A 17,616-nucleotide genomic window follows, 5' to 3' on the forward strand; every position below is an offset into this window, starting at 1 on the left:
TTCCGGTTTATAAAAGGATCATCTGTCCTTGAGGTTGCTCATTCAGTAGCAGCAGCAACATCTGGAGAGGGGAATTGTCAAAATAGGCAAGATAGTGGATGAAAATCCCATCCCTGGGATGGTATCATTTGTACATGCAGTGGTATTGGCATGTACAAAGAGAAGGAGACTAAACAATCCTGTTGCAGTCAATAACTTACCTATTTTTATTGTCTTAGGCTGCTTTTGCTACCAGGTTCACTTCATGTGCAAATATTTGGGAAGAGGTAGGAGGGATCTTATTTAATTATGGTGTGCTGTTACAAAACGATCAGGTAGAGAGAGAAAACAGGTCAGGGGTTTTGGGGAAATTATTTGTATAAAGATATATGATGAGCAACTGAAATCTAGCTATTATAAAGAGTGGAGGGAAGATCAGTGGCTGATCTTCCTTTCAATCTGCAATCTTATTAATGGCGTGACAGTGACAGTGATGGAAGACCCTTTAATCTAAAGATCCAACTTTTTTTAATGCTAAGTCAGTTTCTCACAAACTATCTATCCAGGATTTAATCCTGGACAAAACACTGATTTGGCATTTATCATAGATATCTGGATAAGAGTAGAGGGGAATTAATTTCTTCCAGTTTTGTGGATGAATTACTGTATAAAGCAGCAGGCCAGCTTGGAGGGTAGTGAGGTATGTGGTATAGTGTAAAGGACATAAGGAATAAAGGAGTAAGAAGGCAGCCATGATATGTTATGCTTGATCTGGGTAGTTAGAGATATGAGTTGTTATGATAAAAGTAAGTTGGTAAAGTCAAGGATGTAGTTATGAGGAAGGATGTGAAAGACTGCTTAGCCAAGGCGGCCATAATTTAGGGAAGATGATTAAATAAACCAAGAGACTATCAAAGGGAGCTTGAGGAATGTACCTATATTGTCAGGGCTTGTTAGAAGTTTGTTATCAGCATAAGGAATGTGCTAACTTCTGACTTTGTTGTGTACTACATATATGCAATGTATGTTTTATTTTACTTCTTTACTGTCCTTCCTTTGGGAACAGCATTTTCTTTGTGCTAAAATAAACTTTTTGGGCAGTGCTGAGCTTCAGAGTTTAATGACCATGGTCTGGGCAATGTATTTCTTGATGTTTTGCTAGCAACTGTGGCTAACATCCTGAGAAGCAAGGTGAGCAGGGACTAACTGGGCTCCTATCTTTAAAACTAGGTAACCTGACTGCAAGTGAGTAGGCTAAACAATCAAAAGTCAAGAGTGCTGTTGAAGCTGTTTTGTAGTATACAGAAATAGTCTAACATTTATTTATTTATTTATTTATTTATTTATTTATTTGTTTGTTTGTTTGTTTGTTTGTTTGTTTATTTATTTATTTATTTATTTGATTTGTATACCGCCCTTCTCCCCAAGGACTCAGGGCGGTGAACAGTGACATAAATATCAAAATGCACAAATACAGAAATTGAAAACAAATTAAACCCTAATGCCCAAATGCAGAAGATAAGTTACATTAAAACAATAATTAAAACAAAACCCGTCAGACCATACCAGATTGCTCAAACAGATAGGTTTTTAGGTCGCGTCGGAAGGAGCGAAGGTCGGGAGCCATCCGGAGCTCAACCGGTAAATGGTTCCATAGGTCAGGCGCGCCCACAGAGAACGCCCTCCCCCTGGGAGCCACCAGACGGCATTCTCCGAACGGCGGCACCCTTAGGAGACCCTCTCTGTGGGAGCACAGTGGGCGGAGGGAAGTTGACGCCGGCAGCAGGTGATTCCTAAGGTACTCCGGACCCATGCCATGTAGGGCTTTGAAAACCATTACCAGCACCTTGAATCTCACCCGGAGGACAACTGGGAGCCAATGCAGCTCACGGAGTAGAGGTGTAACATGGGAGTATCGGGAGACTCCCAACACAACTCTCGCGGCTGCATTCTGTACCAGTTGGAGCCTCCGAGTGGTCCTCAAGGGCAGCCCCATGTAGAGAGCATTGCAGTAGTCTAAATGAGAGGTCATGAGCGCATGAGTGACCGTACGCAGGGCATCCCGGTCTAGATAGGGCCGCAATTGGCGCACCAGGCGAACCTGGGCAAAGGCTCCCCTAGTCACAGCTATTATGTGGTCTTCCAAAGAAAGCTGTGAATCTAGGAGGACTCCCAAGTTGCGAGCCCTATCTATGGGGGGTAATAACTCACCGCCCATAGAAAGAGATGGAATGTTCTGAATATCCCTTTAATATCACTTTTAAATACACTCTTCCCTGCAGTGGATTTCAAGCACCACTTTGGTTTACCAAGGAATTGAGACTGATGAAATGGACTGCTGGAGAGCTTTAGCAGAAGTGGAAAATGCTCAGAAGTGGAAAAAGTAGCAGTAATTATTGTGAAGACAGCACAAACCCCTGGTACAAGGACTGCATAGCTTTCCCCAAAGTAAATTAGATTCTAATTCTGTAATTGTGTCTGAACAAAACAGGCCCACATGTTTTTCCTTATTGTAAGTCTTTCAAGATAATGGAAAAGAGCCATAACAGTCAGAAGAGATTCACCATAAGCAATTTTCATTGGGTTGTTTTTTGTTTGTTTTTTTGTAGATAAGGTTAATGAATATTTTTCAGACTCGTCATTCTGAAGGTCTCCAATAGCTTTAAATGGTTAATAGGCAATTTCCAAAAGTTTCACAGGGTCAACATCTTCATTGATGAATTATTTATCTTTATTCCAGTGTATTTCCTCATCACTTACTGCTAGATCTGAGTCCACTGGTTTGTGTAATCAGTTAGGATATTTGACACCAATGCCCATCACACTTCACTTGTTCACAATGAATGATATCTGTCATTTTGATGCCTATTTTCTAATGTGCAAATATCTCTTTGAGGCTCTTTCCACTTTACTACTCTGAACAAGTCAAAATCTAGCAAATTTGACTATTCAACTAGTCATGCCTGACCCCTTATAAATATGGCAACATAACACCACTACAGCACCAGGACAGAACCCCAGGGGACCGCCTGGTTGCATTCTTGTATAATGAGAAATGTCAATTTAATTTCTATTTGTTTTCTATTCTTTAGCCAGTTGTTCATCCATAAAGGACCTGCTCTTTTATTCCATGACTAAGCTTACTGAGAAGTTTGCAATGATTATACAGACCTCTGTATTGGTTGTAAAACTGCCAAATCTTCCTGGAATGAGTTTGCCCTTTTGATTTTCTTTTTCACTGATCTTTTTCAATTTTGAGAAGTTTTCTTTCTTGAAGTCAAATATAACTGTGAGGGATTTGGTATGTGGGTTATCGCTTCCTTGAATATTGAATTTTGCAATAATGGTAAATGTTGTGTCAGTAGTTAAATGGGAGTGGTTTTCCAGAAGCGGGAAACCTTGGTGCAGTTATTGGTTGTTGCATTCTCGGCCTGGAGATTCTGGGCCAGGGATTGGTTACTGTTCAAAGGCACCTGAGTATATAAGACGGAGCTTAACGGCTGTTAGCCAGTTGACCTATGTGCATTCAATAAACGTTCTTGTTCACAACCTCACTGTCACGCTCGTCATTCCGAACATAACAAGTGGCGACGAAGGTGGGATCGACAGCGGATCAGTGAAGGAGCGGCGGAAAGCCAGCTGCGCACAAGGCGGGAAATTTGAATCACAGTCAACCGAACGGTTGCCGCAACCGAAAATAAAACCTCCGAATGGCGCAAGTCGGTTCCCTGAAGGAGTTCGACCCGAACTACCCAGAAGATTGGGAAGAATATGTCGGCCAGGTCGAGGGGTTTATGCTGGTCAACGGCATAACCGACGACCGGAAGAAAGCGGCGGCCCTTCTAACCATCAGCGGCACACCGGTTTACCGGGTCGCCGTCGGCCTATGCCAACCGCTGCCAGTCTCCAGTGTGTCATATGCAGGCTTGTTGGCTAAACTAAAGGTCCACTTCACGCCGAAGAGGTCCGAATTGTTTTGGAGGCGAATATTCGAGAAGAGGAATCAAAGACCCGGTGAGTCAATTACACAGTTCGTGGCAGCGGTCAGAGAAGCGGCTCTGCGCTGCAAATATGACAATCTCGAGATCCGGATTCGGGATAGAGTTGTTTTGGGGCTGCGAGATGAACATTTACAAAACCGCATAATCGCAAAGCCCACCGGAGACCTGCAAGAAGTCTTAGACGAGCTACTCACGTACGAGTCTACAGGCAGACGAGACCCCCCCCCCACAACAGCATGGGCGCTTCAGCCGAAATTAACCTCAAGAGCCATGTGGACAGTGGGGAGGTGGATTACCAGTGGGAAGCCGACGTAGCTGAAATCGCCAGAAGGTTCGGGAAAATGGCGGCGAGACCCCCACGCACTGATGGACCAGACCAGGGAAGAAGACAGCAGCCTCAAGCGCAACAAAGACCCCAGAGAGACATCCAGACCAGACCTCGCGACTCAGACACAAGATGTGGAAGCTGCGGCGGCAACCACCCCAGAGCAACATGCAGATTCCGCTCAGCAAAATGCAGAATGTGCGGAAAAACGGGCCACATCCAGGCCATCTGCCGTATCTGACCGCGCGACAACCGTCTCCACGAAATCGACGTTTGGGCCGAAGGTAAGGTAACCCCCAGTTATTGTGGCAGAGAGACCCCCAGACCTACGGCACTCACTTCCAACCGCGGGAAGGTGGCGGGGGTCAACCACGTGGGAACCCCAAGAATTAACCACATACTGAGGCCTAAATTAAAAATAGGAGTCCAATTGCAAGGTATTCCCTGCAAAATGGAAGTTGACTCGGGGGCCTCAGTATCCATAATTTCTAGCGACACCCTAAGGTACATTGAAAACAAAAGTGGCCGCAGGATTCCCCTTAAACCAACTAAGATCCAGTTAGCGGACTTCCAGAAAACTCCCATAGAAATAAAAGGCAAAGCCACCGTCAGGGTTAGATACAAGGGGTTCAGCGGATTATTAGACCTGTTAGTTACTGAAGGCCAGAGAACCAGTTTGGTAGGCCTCAATTGGTTCTCGGCCCTAGGAATTTGGGTAGGGGGAATCAATACAATCCAAAGTAAGACCCTAAAGTCTGTCTGCGATGAGTTCGCAGACGTGTTCGACGGGTCGTTAGGTAAATACAAAGGGCCCCCCATTAATTTTAATTTAGATCCAGCAGTTAAGCCCATTCGGCTTAAGGCCCGGAGGGTGCCTTTTGCCCTTAAGCAAAAAATCGAGGCCGAACTAGATAAGCTAGTAGGCCAGGGCGTGCTGGAACCGGTCGAGGGAGGCCTTTGGGAGACACCAATCGTCACACCCCTTAAACCGAACGGGAATGTGAGGATTTGTGCCAATTATAAGGCCACTCTAAATTTAGGAATGAAAAAACACGCTTACCCGGTCCCGACGGTGAAGCAGGTCCTCGCGACGATCCAGGACGGCGCCATCTTTGCCAAGCTCGACTTGGCGCAGGCGTATTTGCAACTTACTGTGTCTAAGGAAGCCGCCGAGGCTCAAACGATAGTTACCCACAAGGGGGCGTTCCGCGTTCACAGACTTCAATTTGGCATCGCTGCAGCTCCAGGCATCTTTCAGGAGGTGATGGAGAGGACCTTAAAGGGCATACCTGGTGTATGCCCTTACTTCGATGATGTCCTAATCGCTGGAAAAACTGAAGAAATCTTAGCTGACAGGCTAGAACAGGTATTGGGGAAATTTAGAGATGCAGGGCTTAAATTAAAAAGGGAAAAATGTTTTATTGGGGTAAAATCAACTGAATTCTTAGGATTTAGAATTGATGCAAAGGGCATACACCCTACAGAAGGAAAAATTAAAGCAATTAAATTGGCACCTGAACCCAAAAACAAGGCTGAGTTACAAGCCTTCTTAGGATTAGTAAATTTTTATCATACATTCTTGCCACATAAAGCAGCTATCGCTGAACCATTACATAGGCTGTTAGACAGGAAGACCCCCTTGGCAATGGCAAGAAAAACATAGAATTAGCTTTCAAACATTGAAGGACATTCTGTCTAGCCAATCCACAGTCACGCATTTCATAGAGAACAAGCCAATTTATTTAGCGTGTGATGCTTCACCTTATGGAGTAGGGGCAGTCATTAGCCACATGGATGAGCAGGGCCAACAGAGGCCTATTGCATATTATTCCAGGACGCTAACCAAAGCTGAACGGAATTATGCACAAATAGACAGAGAAGCATTAGCAATAGTGGCAGGTGTAAAAAAGTTCCATGATTACCTTTACGGTAGGAACTTCACAATATACACAGACCACAAACCCTTACTGGGATTATTTACCACAGACAAACAGACACCCCAGATCATGTCCCCTAGGATGCTTAGATGGTCTATCTTCCTGTCAGCATACTCATTCTCACTGAAACATAGACCAGGGAAGGAGATGGGCCATGCAGATGCCCTTAGCAGATTACCCCTAACTGACACTGAGGGTGATCCAGCACCTGTGGGGCAAATCATGTCTATACACGAACTATCAGAATGCCCATTGACAGCCAAGGACATTGCAGCAGCAACCAAGAAGGACCTAATCCTCAACAGAATTGCTGCATGGGTACAAGGGGGGTGGCCCAATAAAAATCCTGACCCCAAATTCACACCCTATTTCAGGAGGAAAGATGAATTGTCATCACACTTGGGATGCATTTTGTGGGGCAATAGGGTTGTGATTCCAGAAAGTCATAGGAATATAGTGATTGCAGAGCTACATGAGGGACACCCGGGGATTATCCGCATGAAAGCTCTGGCAAGGAGTCATCTGTGGTGGCCTGGGTTAGACACAGCAATTGAGGGGAGTGTAGCAGGTTGCTATCAGTGTCAGCGCTCTAGGCCAGAACAAGCACACACACCTGTACACAAGTGGGAGGTGGCTAGGAACCCATGGTCCCGTATTCATATTGATTTTGCTGGGCCATTTCAGGGCCTGACATTCCTGGTTGTTGTGGACAGTTACTCCCGGTGGTTGGAGGTAGTGCCTGTTAAGTCCATGACATCCACAAAAACGATACAGGTCTTGAGGGGACTCTTTGCCACTCATGGGTTACCTGACGTGATTGTCTCTGACAATGGGCCCCAATTCACCTCTAATGAATTTCAGGACTTCCTCAAGGCCAATTGGATTAGGCACGTGACGTCGGCACCCTTTCACCCTTCCTCCAACGGTTTGGCTGAACGAAACGTCAGAACAACAAAAGACGCCTTGAAAAGGATCATCCGCGGCAATTGGCACCAGAGACTGGCACAGTTCCTGTTGGCTCAGCATACAACACCGTGCATGGCCACGGGGAAAAGCCCAGCTGAAATGAGGTGGGGCAGACGCTTAACCACGAAATTGGACAGACTACACCCTGATAGACTACCTGTGGAACCTGAACCGGTCATTCCGACCCAGTCTCTCAACATTGGAGACTTAGTTTGGGCCAGGAACTATGGACAGGGGGACAAATGGTCGCCAGGGGTGGTCATTGACAAAACTGGGCCGTTATCGTACACAATAGAGGGGGAAGGGAATAGGGTAATCAGGAGACACATCGATCAGTTAAGGAAAAGGGCCCCGGAAATTGTGCAGGATAATCCTGGAATGAACGCTCCCACACTTGACATTGCATTTAGACAAGACCTGTTAAGCACAGCACCAAGTGGGGAGGGAGTTGGAACACAAATCAGGGTAGCGGAAGCAATTCCCCAGCATAGCCCAGCAGAATGGGAACTATTTCCCCTGGGCAGCCAAACGGATTCCCCTGGTCCTCTAATAGAACCCCAACAATCCATTAGTGCTGCATCATCTGAGTCATCGCCCCAACCAACCGGGCCAAAAACAAATAGCCAAGCAGCGGGCACACCTGTTGCCAGTAAGGCCAGCAGATACCCAGCAAGGGTTCATAAGCCACCAAGTTATTTGAAGGACTACGTTAATAAATAACATTTAACTGGGGGGGGGAAGGGGTGTTGTGTCAGTAGTTAAATGGGAGTGGTTTTCCAGAAGCGGGAAACCTTGGTGCAGTTATTGGTTGTTGCATTCTCGGCGGGAGATTCTGGGCCGGGGATTGGTTACTGTTCAAAGGCACCTGAGTATATAAGACGGAGCTTAACGGCTGTTAGCCAGTTGACCTATGTGCATTCAATAAGCGTTCTTGTTCACAAACTCACTGTCACGCTCGTCATTCCGAACATAACAGTAAATATCTGTAGCTCCGGTATAGGATGAGTGAAGATTCATTCTCCAAGCTTGTAGTTTCCAAACAGGCTAGGTAACATCTTCACAGAGCTTAAGGGGTGTCAGTGTTCTTCTGTTTATAAGGGCTTTATGTTGTCAGTAGGTCAGTAGGTCTTGTGATGGGTCAGGTGTGACTGTGTCAAGTGAGGGTCTTGTAACTATCTTGTGATAGATCAGGTGTGAGTCATCAGTGAGTGTTGTGATGAGTAGGTTATATCAGGTGAGGGTCATTGTGAGACGTGGTACTGGTTGGGGTTTGTGTGGGTTGGTTGAAGGTCTGTGCTGTCTCTGGCTGGCTGTGCGGTTGATTTGGATTCTGAGGGGTTTATAGGCTGGTTGTAGACAAATTTGTCGATGGAATTGCTTGTGGTGTGCCAGACTGCAATGAACTCGTGAGCATAGTGGGTGGTAGCACGGCTGATTTTTGTGTTGCTCCAACTGAACTTGTGCAGTTTGGTCAGTCTTCCTAATTAGTTTGACTACATATTTCTCGTTAAATTCTGGGTACTAGTCAAGAGGAGGTCTAGTATTAAAGAACCAATCAACCTTGAACATTATAAACACCACAATAAACAACCCGGTGCAATAAACAGCATACTCACAAACTTGAGTGTATGATGTCAGTGGATAGGACTAGGGAAAGAAATGTAATGGGCAATGTTAAGGAGAGAAGTGATAAGCAACTTAGATGGGTGTACAATAGCAAGCATTTCAGGGCCATTCTTGGAAAAACTTGAGATTCCGTGACTTCTCCATCGCACCTGAATTAAGTCATTTAGGGAGCAAATCCCAGTAGGACCCTGTTGATCACTACTATCAACCCATTTCACCAGCTGCAGCTCAGAACTAAACGATACCTGAAGCAGACAAATTGACAGTGATTACGTTTCCACCACAGCGCCTGCGCTGGCCAGGTAGCCCCTCCCCCAGGACGAAGACCAGTCGAGAGGCGGAGCTTCTAGAAGCCGCGATTCCCGGAGTGCTGCTGTTGCTCGTGATTATCTTTAGATTTTTGCACCCCGGATAAAGCTGGGAAAATGGCGGGAACCGATCTAAGCTCAACGGGGCTGGACCTAGAGAAGCTACGCATGGCGGGCGCCGGTCTAGCGTTGGCTGTGCTCACCAGCGGCGGCGACGCACAAGGTCAGTCGCACCGACCCCCGGCTTTCCTTCAGTCGAGCCGGCTCAAAAAAACGCTAACTGGGGGTGTGCGAGTCGCGTGCTGCCAGATGCAACGTGCAAATGAGCACGTTTAGACCTGAGCACAAGCGAGCCTGCTAACTAGGCTTGAGCAGTAGAGCCTGTGCCTTATGGAGGACAAGAGTCGAAAACCCTAAAGCAAGTCCGCCCTTGAGGGCCTGTTGCAGAAATCTCCTTCGCCAGGGTGTTCCTGCTCCGCCTCCATTGCAAAGCCTGATTTTACTAGGTGCTCGCAGAAGGGCGCCCCGGAGGTTGGCGGAGGGCGCTGCTCTCTGCCGCATCTGCCCTCATCGTGGGTGAGGCGGAGGTTAGCGGTGCAATGTTCAGAGCTGACGGGCTAAGAGATTCCCCTTTGGAACAGGCTCCGTGGCAAGAGCTGTGACGGCTCTGCTTGTTTGACGCATGCAGCCTTGGCACGTGGCAGGCAACTCTGCACATTCGCAAAAGGGCCTTTCCTCCATGACGAGCCAAGGAAATTTCCCTGTCCCCTCTATTCACATTTTTAGGGCTTCCGGAACTGAGCTGCAAAAATCTAGACGAGGACTAGGTGATAGCAAAAAGATGTGGGTGACTGCTTTTTTGTCATTAGTCTTCATCCGGAGTTTTGCAATCACATATCACTGCATTGCATTTTAATCAGAGCATCGGTCCGTTAAATTTTTTTGTCATTCTTCATTTCCCCAATGTCTGCTCAATGCAGTCCTAACATAGGTTGCAAAAAATGTTCATAAAGAGTATTTTGAACGTGAAAAGACAAAATTGCATCCTTTGCTTCTATACTAGGCATAGGATTTGAGAGGATAACCAGCAAAGCCATATTTTGGGGGATTCAGAATTGGAAAAAGGCTTACTGTAGAGAGATGTATGTGTTTTGCATGCTGATTTCTGAAATATAAATATTGTAAACTGGGTCCTTGGTGCTCCCCGAGCTTGGTTGTTTTTTTTTGCAACCGTTTCATTATCAAACTAGTTAACATCAAATTCTTGATACAAGGAGTTTTTCTTGAAGCAGGTCACCTCATTAGACAACTGGGATATGTCAATGCAGGTGCTTTGATTTCCCATTGACTGCATTTGATCTATCACAGGATTTAGGGGGCTTGGATTAGATCTGCCTGAATATTTTTAAAAGTTAGGGTAATGGTTAATAATTAAAGCTGATTACTTGAAAACTAAAGCTGCATTTGTGTTCAGTATTTTGACTAAGGATTTTTTTTCCTCATAAATACTGTATCAGGGTCTTGTCTGATATATATTGTAGTCATGCCTTGACTGTTATGGAAATTGATTAGACAAGTAGCTGTTATTTCTAGATCAATACCCGTAGTTCTTCAAAGGGACAGAATGCCTTTGATTCTAGTGAAGAATCTGTGATGTATGCTTTAGTGTCTTTAGCAAAAAGGGAAATTCAGAAAGTATTATTGATCATTTGCTTCCAATCATTAAAATACTATACTTGTTATGACTAAAACACACACAGGTCAAGAAAAATTGAAAATAAGATTGCATACTCAGTTGGAATGCTGGCTATTAGTTGGATTAATCAATGATGCTTAATGATTTATTATAAAATTTTAATTCAAAACTTTGTGTTAAAAATAACCAAACCCCCTTCAAATTTCCAACTATATATTGTATTTTCAATCATATCAGTGCTACTTCCAACTATATATTGTATTTTCAATCATATCAGTGCTACTATAAATCAACAGTGTATTATAGAAAATTGATATAAATCTACAGTAATGGCAGAATCAATTTAGTTGTAACGAACTGTCATTCCTGGATCTTTTCTCTTTCTCAAGTGAGTCTTAGAAAAATGGAATTTGATGGGTGTTCATAATGTGTGTTTTATTCCATAACAGCTGTCACCCTTATATAACCTTTACTTTGCCCATGTTTTCTACAATGTAATAATGAAACAATCTGACAAATTTAGAATGAAAAGTTACAATAGATTTTGTCTACAAGGTACTTCTATGAATTATAGCAGCTTAATCTTTTTATTTATTCTTTCAGGGTAACAAGCCAAACTTGTATGTAGCACAGGCTTTTTAAACAATGTAAAATCTCAGTTTTGTTAACTAACTGGGTAAGAGGTGTCTTTTGAAGCTAAATGTCTGTGATTCATATTAATTTCAGGGAGAGAGAGAGATTGATAAAGTATGTCTAAATTTTTAATATATATGTAATTATGCTACTCAAGGGACCCGGTGGCTCAGTGTGTTAGGACGCTGAGCTTGTCGATCAGAAGGTCGGCAGTTTGGCGGGTCAAATCCTGAGTGCCGTGTAACAGAGTGAGCGCCTGTTACTCGTCCCAGCTTCTGCCAACCTAGCAGTTCGAAAGCACCTAAAAATGCAAGTAGGTAACAGCATTCCGTGCGCCTTTGGCGTCTAGTCATGCCGGCCACATGACCACGGAGACGTCCTTGGACAAGCGCTGGCTCTTCAGCTTTGAAACGGAGTTGGAAACGACTAGCATGCATGTGCGGGGGAACCTTTACCTTTAATTATGCTACTGATATAATTCATATCAATTAGCTGGGCTGCTTTAGAAGCAATATCTGGTCCGAATATGTGGGATGAAATCCAAACTACAATTTTGTCCATTCCATCCAAAGATCACTAAAATGAGTAAAATCAAAGTTTTACCAAAATTGTAAATAAAACACATTATTTTTAAATCGGTGAACAAACTTCTAAGATTCTTCCCATACGTCGGGTGTCAAACTGCTGGCCGGTTGCATAATATGATTGTGCGCCCACCTGAGCTCCAGCAATGCAAAAAAAGTTGTGACATCACATGATGTGGCGAGTTTGACCCCCATGCCATAGGTCAATCATAGTGAGGAGTAGAAATGGAAAAGAATCCAGCTGAGCTGCCTTTTTAAAGTAATTGTTGCCTCCCTTGGTTCCTCTCTCCTTAAGGCACCTTTCTACAACCCCAGAATTATTGCTGGATGAAATCTCTTTTCCCTTTGTATGACATGATTCCTAATCTCTGTTGTTGACATTTTTTCCATATCACATGAAAATGTTCTAGTGTTAAAGGCAACCAGCTATGGAGCTAGAAACAGCAACCTACTTCAGAGGAAGTTTCCTAACATTAACCAGTTAAGGACAGAATTCTAACCATAGGTTGCACTATCTTTTATTTATATGGTATAAAATATATGTTGCCTTTCAAACAACAGGTGTTTTAACTATGAATTATATCTGCAATTCTGTCTATTCTAGTGGGGTTTGTAGCAGATTCTTGAGAAGATAAAGTAGCAAGTATTTTTCCAAATCATCTTCCACTCCCATCCTATACTTTTATTGTTTGATTATTTTATATATTCATTTTATATAAAATAGTCTGTACAGAAGTAGACTTTTAAAAATAGCAAGATTAAGCAGTGAATGTGACAACATTTTAAATCAAACACAATGTTACATAGAATAAAACTGCTTACTTTAAATGGGCAAATATTTGTCTTGTCTAACTGTCTTAGGGGGAGCTCCACAGTTGGTTCACCACTTTAGTTCTGTTTACCACCAACATACCTGATTTTCATTGTGGGAGATACATGTGGGTTTTTTGAACCAGATATGCACAAATTAAGGTACTAAGGCAATGTACAGTTCCTCAAAACTAGAATGCCACTTAAGAGATTGCTGTTAGTTTATAATTTGCAATGTAACAACAAGGGAAAGTATTAAGTCTTGGGAGTAATTTTTAACTGATTTAACTAATTTTTTAATTTAATCTTTTCATCTCAGTCACTTCCACTTCTTTCCCTTGGTTCTGCTCCTTTTCCTGACACAGGAGTCAAAGATCAAATATGATCTTGTGAAAAACTGTGTACCCTTATCTTCAATTCAAGATTGAGTAAAAGGAGATAATGTTTCAGTTATCTTGACCCCAGACCATCTTTGGCTGGCCAACAATATTTCAGCCCTTCAAATGTTGAAATAAAATTCCATCGGTATGCAGTGTTCTATCTAGAAAGGGATTGAAGTAATAGCTACCTACTTTAGAAATAAATGCAAGCGATACAGCATCAGAATTACTTACATGTACTCCTAGTCACCAAATTTGACCGGAACATTGCTGGTTTCAGAAAGTTATTAGATTTCAATTCTAGATCCAAGTATTTCACACTTTCTAGAACAAGCTATTTCCTCAGTCTTGTCTGAATTGAGTTACAAATTATACATTCACAACTAAGCCTTCACTGTGTCCTAAATGTTGAAATTTTCTGTTCTATTTTTGGCAGTAGAAAAGAAAAAGAGCTGGGTATAATCAGGAAAGTTGTGAAACTTGATTTAATTCCGTTATGATCCAATAGAGGACAACATGATGACCAGCGGAGTCACCAGCTCCACTATATCATGCCATATATATAGCCAAATAATTTCAGAAGCAATGCAAAAATGCAAAGAGAACAGAACGTGAAACTCACAATCTATCCACGTGAGCTTGATCTTCATTGTAACAGTAAAATACAGAAGCACCAGTAGGCAGCTGTGAGTGGCCATTCCAGGCAGAAGAAATGGCAGAGCAGAGTTCAGAGTTAATTTTCAGTATCTCTGAAAAACAGCTGAGCATGTCTTTGGCAGTCTTAGCTCCTCTAAATGTCTGATCACACGATTCTTTGAAAGAGTGTTGAATGAGATAAAGTAAATTATTAAACTAATTCCTATATAAAATTAAAGCTACATTGGATTCATTTATTTTATAATTGGAGTTTAGGGAATTCTATAAATTAGCTTTACATTAATTGTTATTTTGGCTCTGCAAATTAAGCCTAATCTACTATAGTTGATTAGAGTGGCTGGTATGTGATCTACTTGCCAATACGTTTTTTCTTTTGGATTCAGTTGGCTTCTGAGTTTCATGCAGAGGATAAGAAAATATGGTTTGGCCAAAAGAAACAAAAAATATGTTGATTCACATTCAAAATTTTGGTGAATCTTTTAGAGCAGCCTACTCCTGTGGTCTTAGATGTGATGAATTAAATGTTTATAGATATCAGTGAATAAATGTCTGTATTTTCCTTTCTTTCTGCATTTCATTAAAGATTTTAAAGTGGCTTACTCTATTTTTTAAAAAAAAATAGTTCCAGTAGTAATTGAAACTATTGAAACAAAAATGTTGTTTTTCCACATACCACTGTTAAGCAAAACGTAGCCTACATAATACTGGTACTCAACCATTGATTATAGTTTTGTGTAAGATCTTCTAAGTAGTTAAATTCTCACTGTAGAAGAAAAACTAGAAAAAAAATTCAGTGGCATACAGTAATCTATACATTTTAATATACTTTAGAGGATCTAGGGCAGTCCTTATGACAACTGCATAAGTAGAATGCTTTTTAATAATACTGCTTTATGTTTGCTTACTATTTTGACATCATAACAGTGTAACAAGATCTAGCCAGTGTGACAAGTTGGTTAGGTATCTAGGATTTGATCCATTCATAAACCTCAGTATTAACATAATTCACCAGCCAAGGGATGCTTGATTACATGCTATATATGGAGAACATAAGAATATTAACCTAAGGGCACTGGCACAGGGATCAAAGACAAACCAATTTGTACCTGCATTACAAATGGTGTTTCCTATCATTGCTGTTGGATGAATCTCTGCTAAAATTACTATTTGGTTGGATTATAAAGCAGTGGACTTATTACCCACCTATATAGAATAATTAGATGGTTTTCCACAAAAAGTTAGAATCTGATGGGTTTGTTTTAATGGAAAACATAAAATGGGTGGGTGTTTTTTTTTCCTTTGTTTTTTTGCATGTAGAAAAATTCTTTGTAATAAAAATCCTATGTAGTTAACAGCGCTGGATTACCATTAGGAGATCTGAATTCTAGTTCTCACATCAACATGAAAGTCTATAGCCATGGTGGCGAACCTATGGCACGCATGCCACAGGTGGCACACAGAGCCCTCTCTGTGGGCACATGTGCCGTTGCCCCACTCCTAGGCCTTCAGCTGGGTTTTATAAAACCTTTTTAGCTTTAGGCCTCTGCTGCCATGTGCAAAAAAAAAAAGGTTCAATCAATCAATTTCAACTTCTCGCAGGGAAAAAAAAGATTTCGCAAAGTTGGAATTGATTGATTGAACTTTTTAGTCCCACCCAGTCTGCCCTTACCACCACAGCCATGCCCACCCAATGGGCCACACCCACCTGGCACCCGACAATACATAAGTGGGTTTTGGGTTGCAGTTTGGGCACTCGATCTCTAAAGTTCGCCATCACTGGCCTATAGGGTGACTTTGGGCCAGTCATACTTTCTTCATTCTAGACTGAGAAACTGAAAATTATCTTAGAAGAAGATAGTGACAAACCATTTCCAAAAATATTGCCCCCAAAACCTCTGTGTGGCCCTAGCTATGTAATTGCCAGGAGCCAACATTTGCTTGAAAGTCATTAACAAAAGTGAGGGGTCTTTGGCACGCTCTGAGCTTGGTTGTGTTCTTCCTAGCAATGATGATGTTACCTAGGTTGAGTAATGAAACATTTTCAAGAAAACAAGCTTAGAGAGCACCAAGGATCCCTCATTGCAACCCTGAACTATAAATATTCTCCTTTATTAGTCATAACAGTATTTTATGTTTTAATTTTTGTTTGGGAGCCAACTGGAGTTTGTTACAAGTTGAGTGGCTATATAAATTTTTAAATAAATAAAAATAAACCATACCAGTATCAAAATATGTATACAAGGAAAATATTTTAAGTCAAGGTCAAGTAAGGATCAGTATTGAAATGTAAATAAAAGGAACAATCTACATCCTGCAGTAGTTATTAAGGAAAACAATCCTTTTAGAGGACTTGTCTGTTTCAGTTTCCTGCTTTCATAAGCCTTTCCTTTCAGATAGAGTAGTGAATATGAGGATATTCCATTTTGGAAAGTTCCACCCTGAAGGAATTCCAGGGAGGAGAATAGGGATGGAGTCTCCTCCTGGGGACCTGCAAGAGTTCAAGTCAGCACAACCCATGTGTGTGTGTCTGTGTGCCTTAGCCCAGTACAGAGGGGGAAAGGCAAGAGTTTCATTTCTCTGCCCAAGGTAAAACATAATCAGCACAACTGAATTATGTGATATCAGTGTCAGAAATTGAAACAATCAAACTTTTTTATAATTGCATAATGTAATAAATTTTTGTAATAACAGTCATTTATTCATCAGATAACTTTGAGCCATTTCATCATACATTGACCCTACCCAACATTTCTAATTTGCATCATAAAAGCAGTAAGAACCTTCCCTGAATAACCAAACTTTATAGTAATACATTTGATGCATTTGGAGCTCTCATAAAAGTAAGACTGCCAGGTCTGGATTAAAAATATCCAGATGACCTTGAGATGACAGCAAACGATAAAAAAAAAAAACTTGAAGGCTTTGCTGCCATTAATGGTTGTCCTGATTTTTACAGCCCAAATCTGATAGTCCTAATGAAAAGACAGCATGTTTCATTTTTTTTAAAACAAAATTAAATTTTATTAAAAAGAAAAATATAAAATATTTTTTCTTTAAAATCTTTTAGGCAAACATTCAGTAGTAAAGAGCTAAATAGCAGATCTATTCAGAGCACAATGATACAGCTTGTAACTCAGTAAAAATAAATGTTATGCTTTAACCTAGAGTCCTAGACTATAGGATTTTGCTTGTTCTCTCAAGCAGAAACTTCATAAACAAGAGACTAGAGAAGTTTTTAAAAATCAATACAACTTACCCTAAAATTAAAATAATCTGGTGCTCAGTTTGGGCACAGCAAGTTTCATTGTTATGCTGATGATTTAAGAAATAGCATGTGATGTTCTTTGATATTATGTTATGCATCTCAATTTCACTTAAGTAATGGTTAGATCCAATATTAATGGTATCTGAGTTGCAAATTGTATCTTTTTCATCATTGTATTTCTTCCATCTACCCTAAATATTGTTGCTTTTGTTCTAGTTAATAACTGCAGATGGAATGGATGGAAAAACGTTCTCTATTAGTAATGACAGATTTGTTTTTTGTTGTTTTTTTAAAAAAAGTTGGATCTGTTTCTCTTAACTTTATTTCTTGTGAGTTTCTTTTCTCTTTTCCTTCATATTCTCCCAAATGGAAGAAGTAAGCATTTTTGGCATTTTTGTTTAGCAGCTAAGCATAAATAAAACTGATGAACAAAAAATAAATATTTTACT

The 17,616-nt window shown here is 41.6% G+C and overlaps 1 protein-coding gene across 2 annotated transcripts in view; it reads left to right on the forward strand.

The window, feature by feature from the left end:
• Positions 1-9,172: 9,172 nt before the first annotated feature.
• The window catches only part of PFKL (phosphofructokinase, liver type), a 77,376-nt gene continuing 68,932 nt past the window's right edge, over positions 9,173-17,616 (forward strand). For both annotated transcript variants that reach the window (XM_083363721.1, XM_083363720.1), the window contains exon 1: positions 9,173-9,365. In XM_083363721.1, the coding sequence (XP_083219847.1) occupies positions 9,260-9,365 (106 nt within the window). In that variant the 5' untranslated portion in view covers positions 9,173-9,259. The remainder of the gene's footprint in view (positions 9,366-17,616) is intronic.

This window comes from Vipera ursinii (assembly GCF_947247035.1).
Source record: "Vipera ursinii genome assembly, chromosome: 5".
NCBI lineage: Eukaryota > Metazoa > Chordata > Lepidosauria > Squamata > Viperidae > Vipera > Vipera ursinii.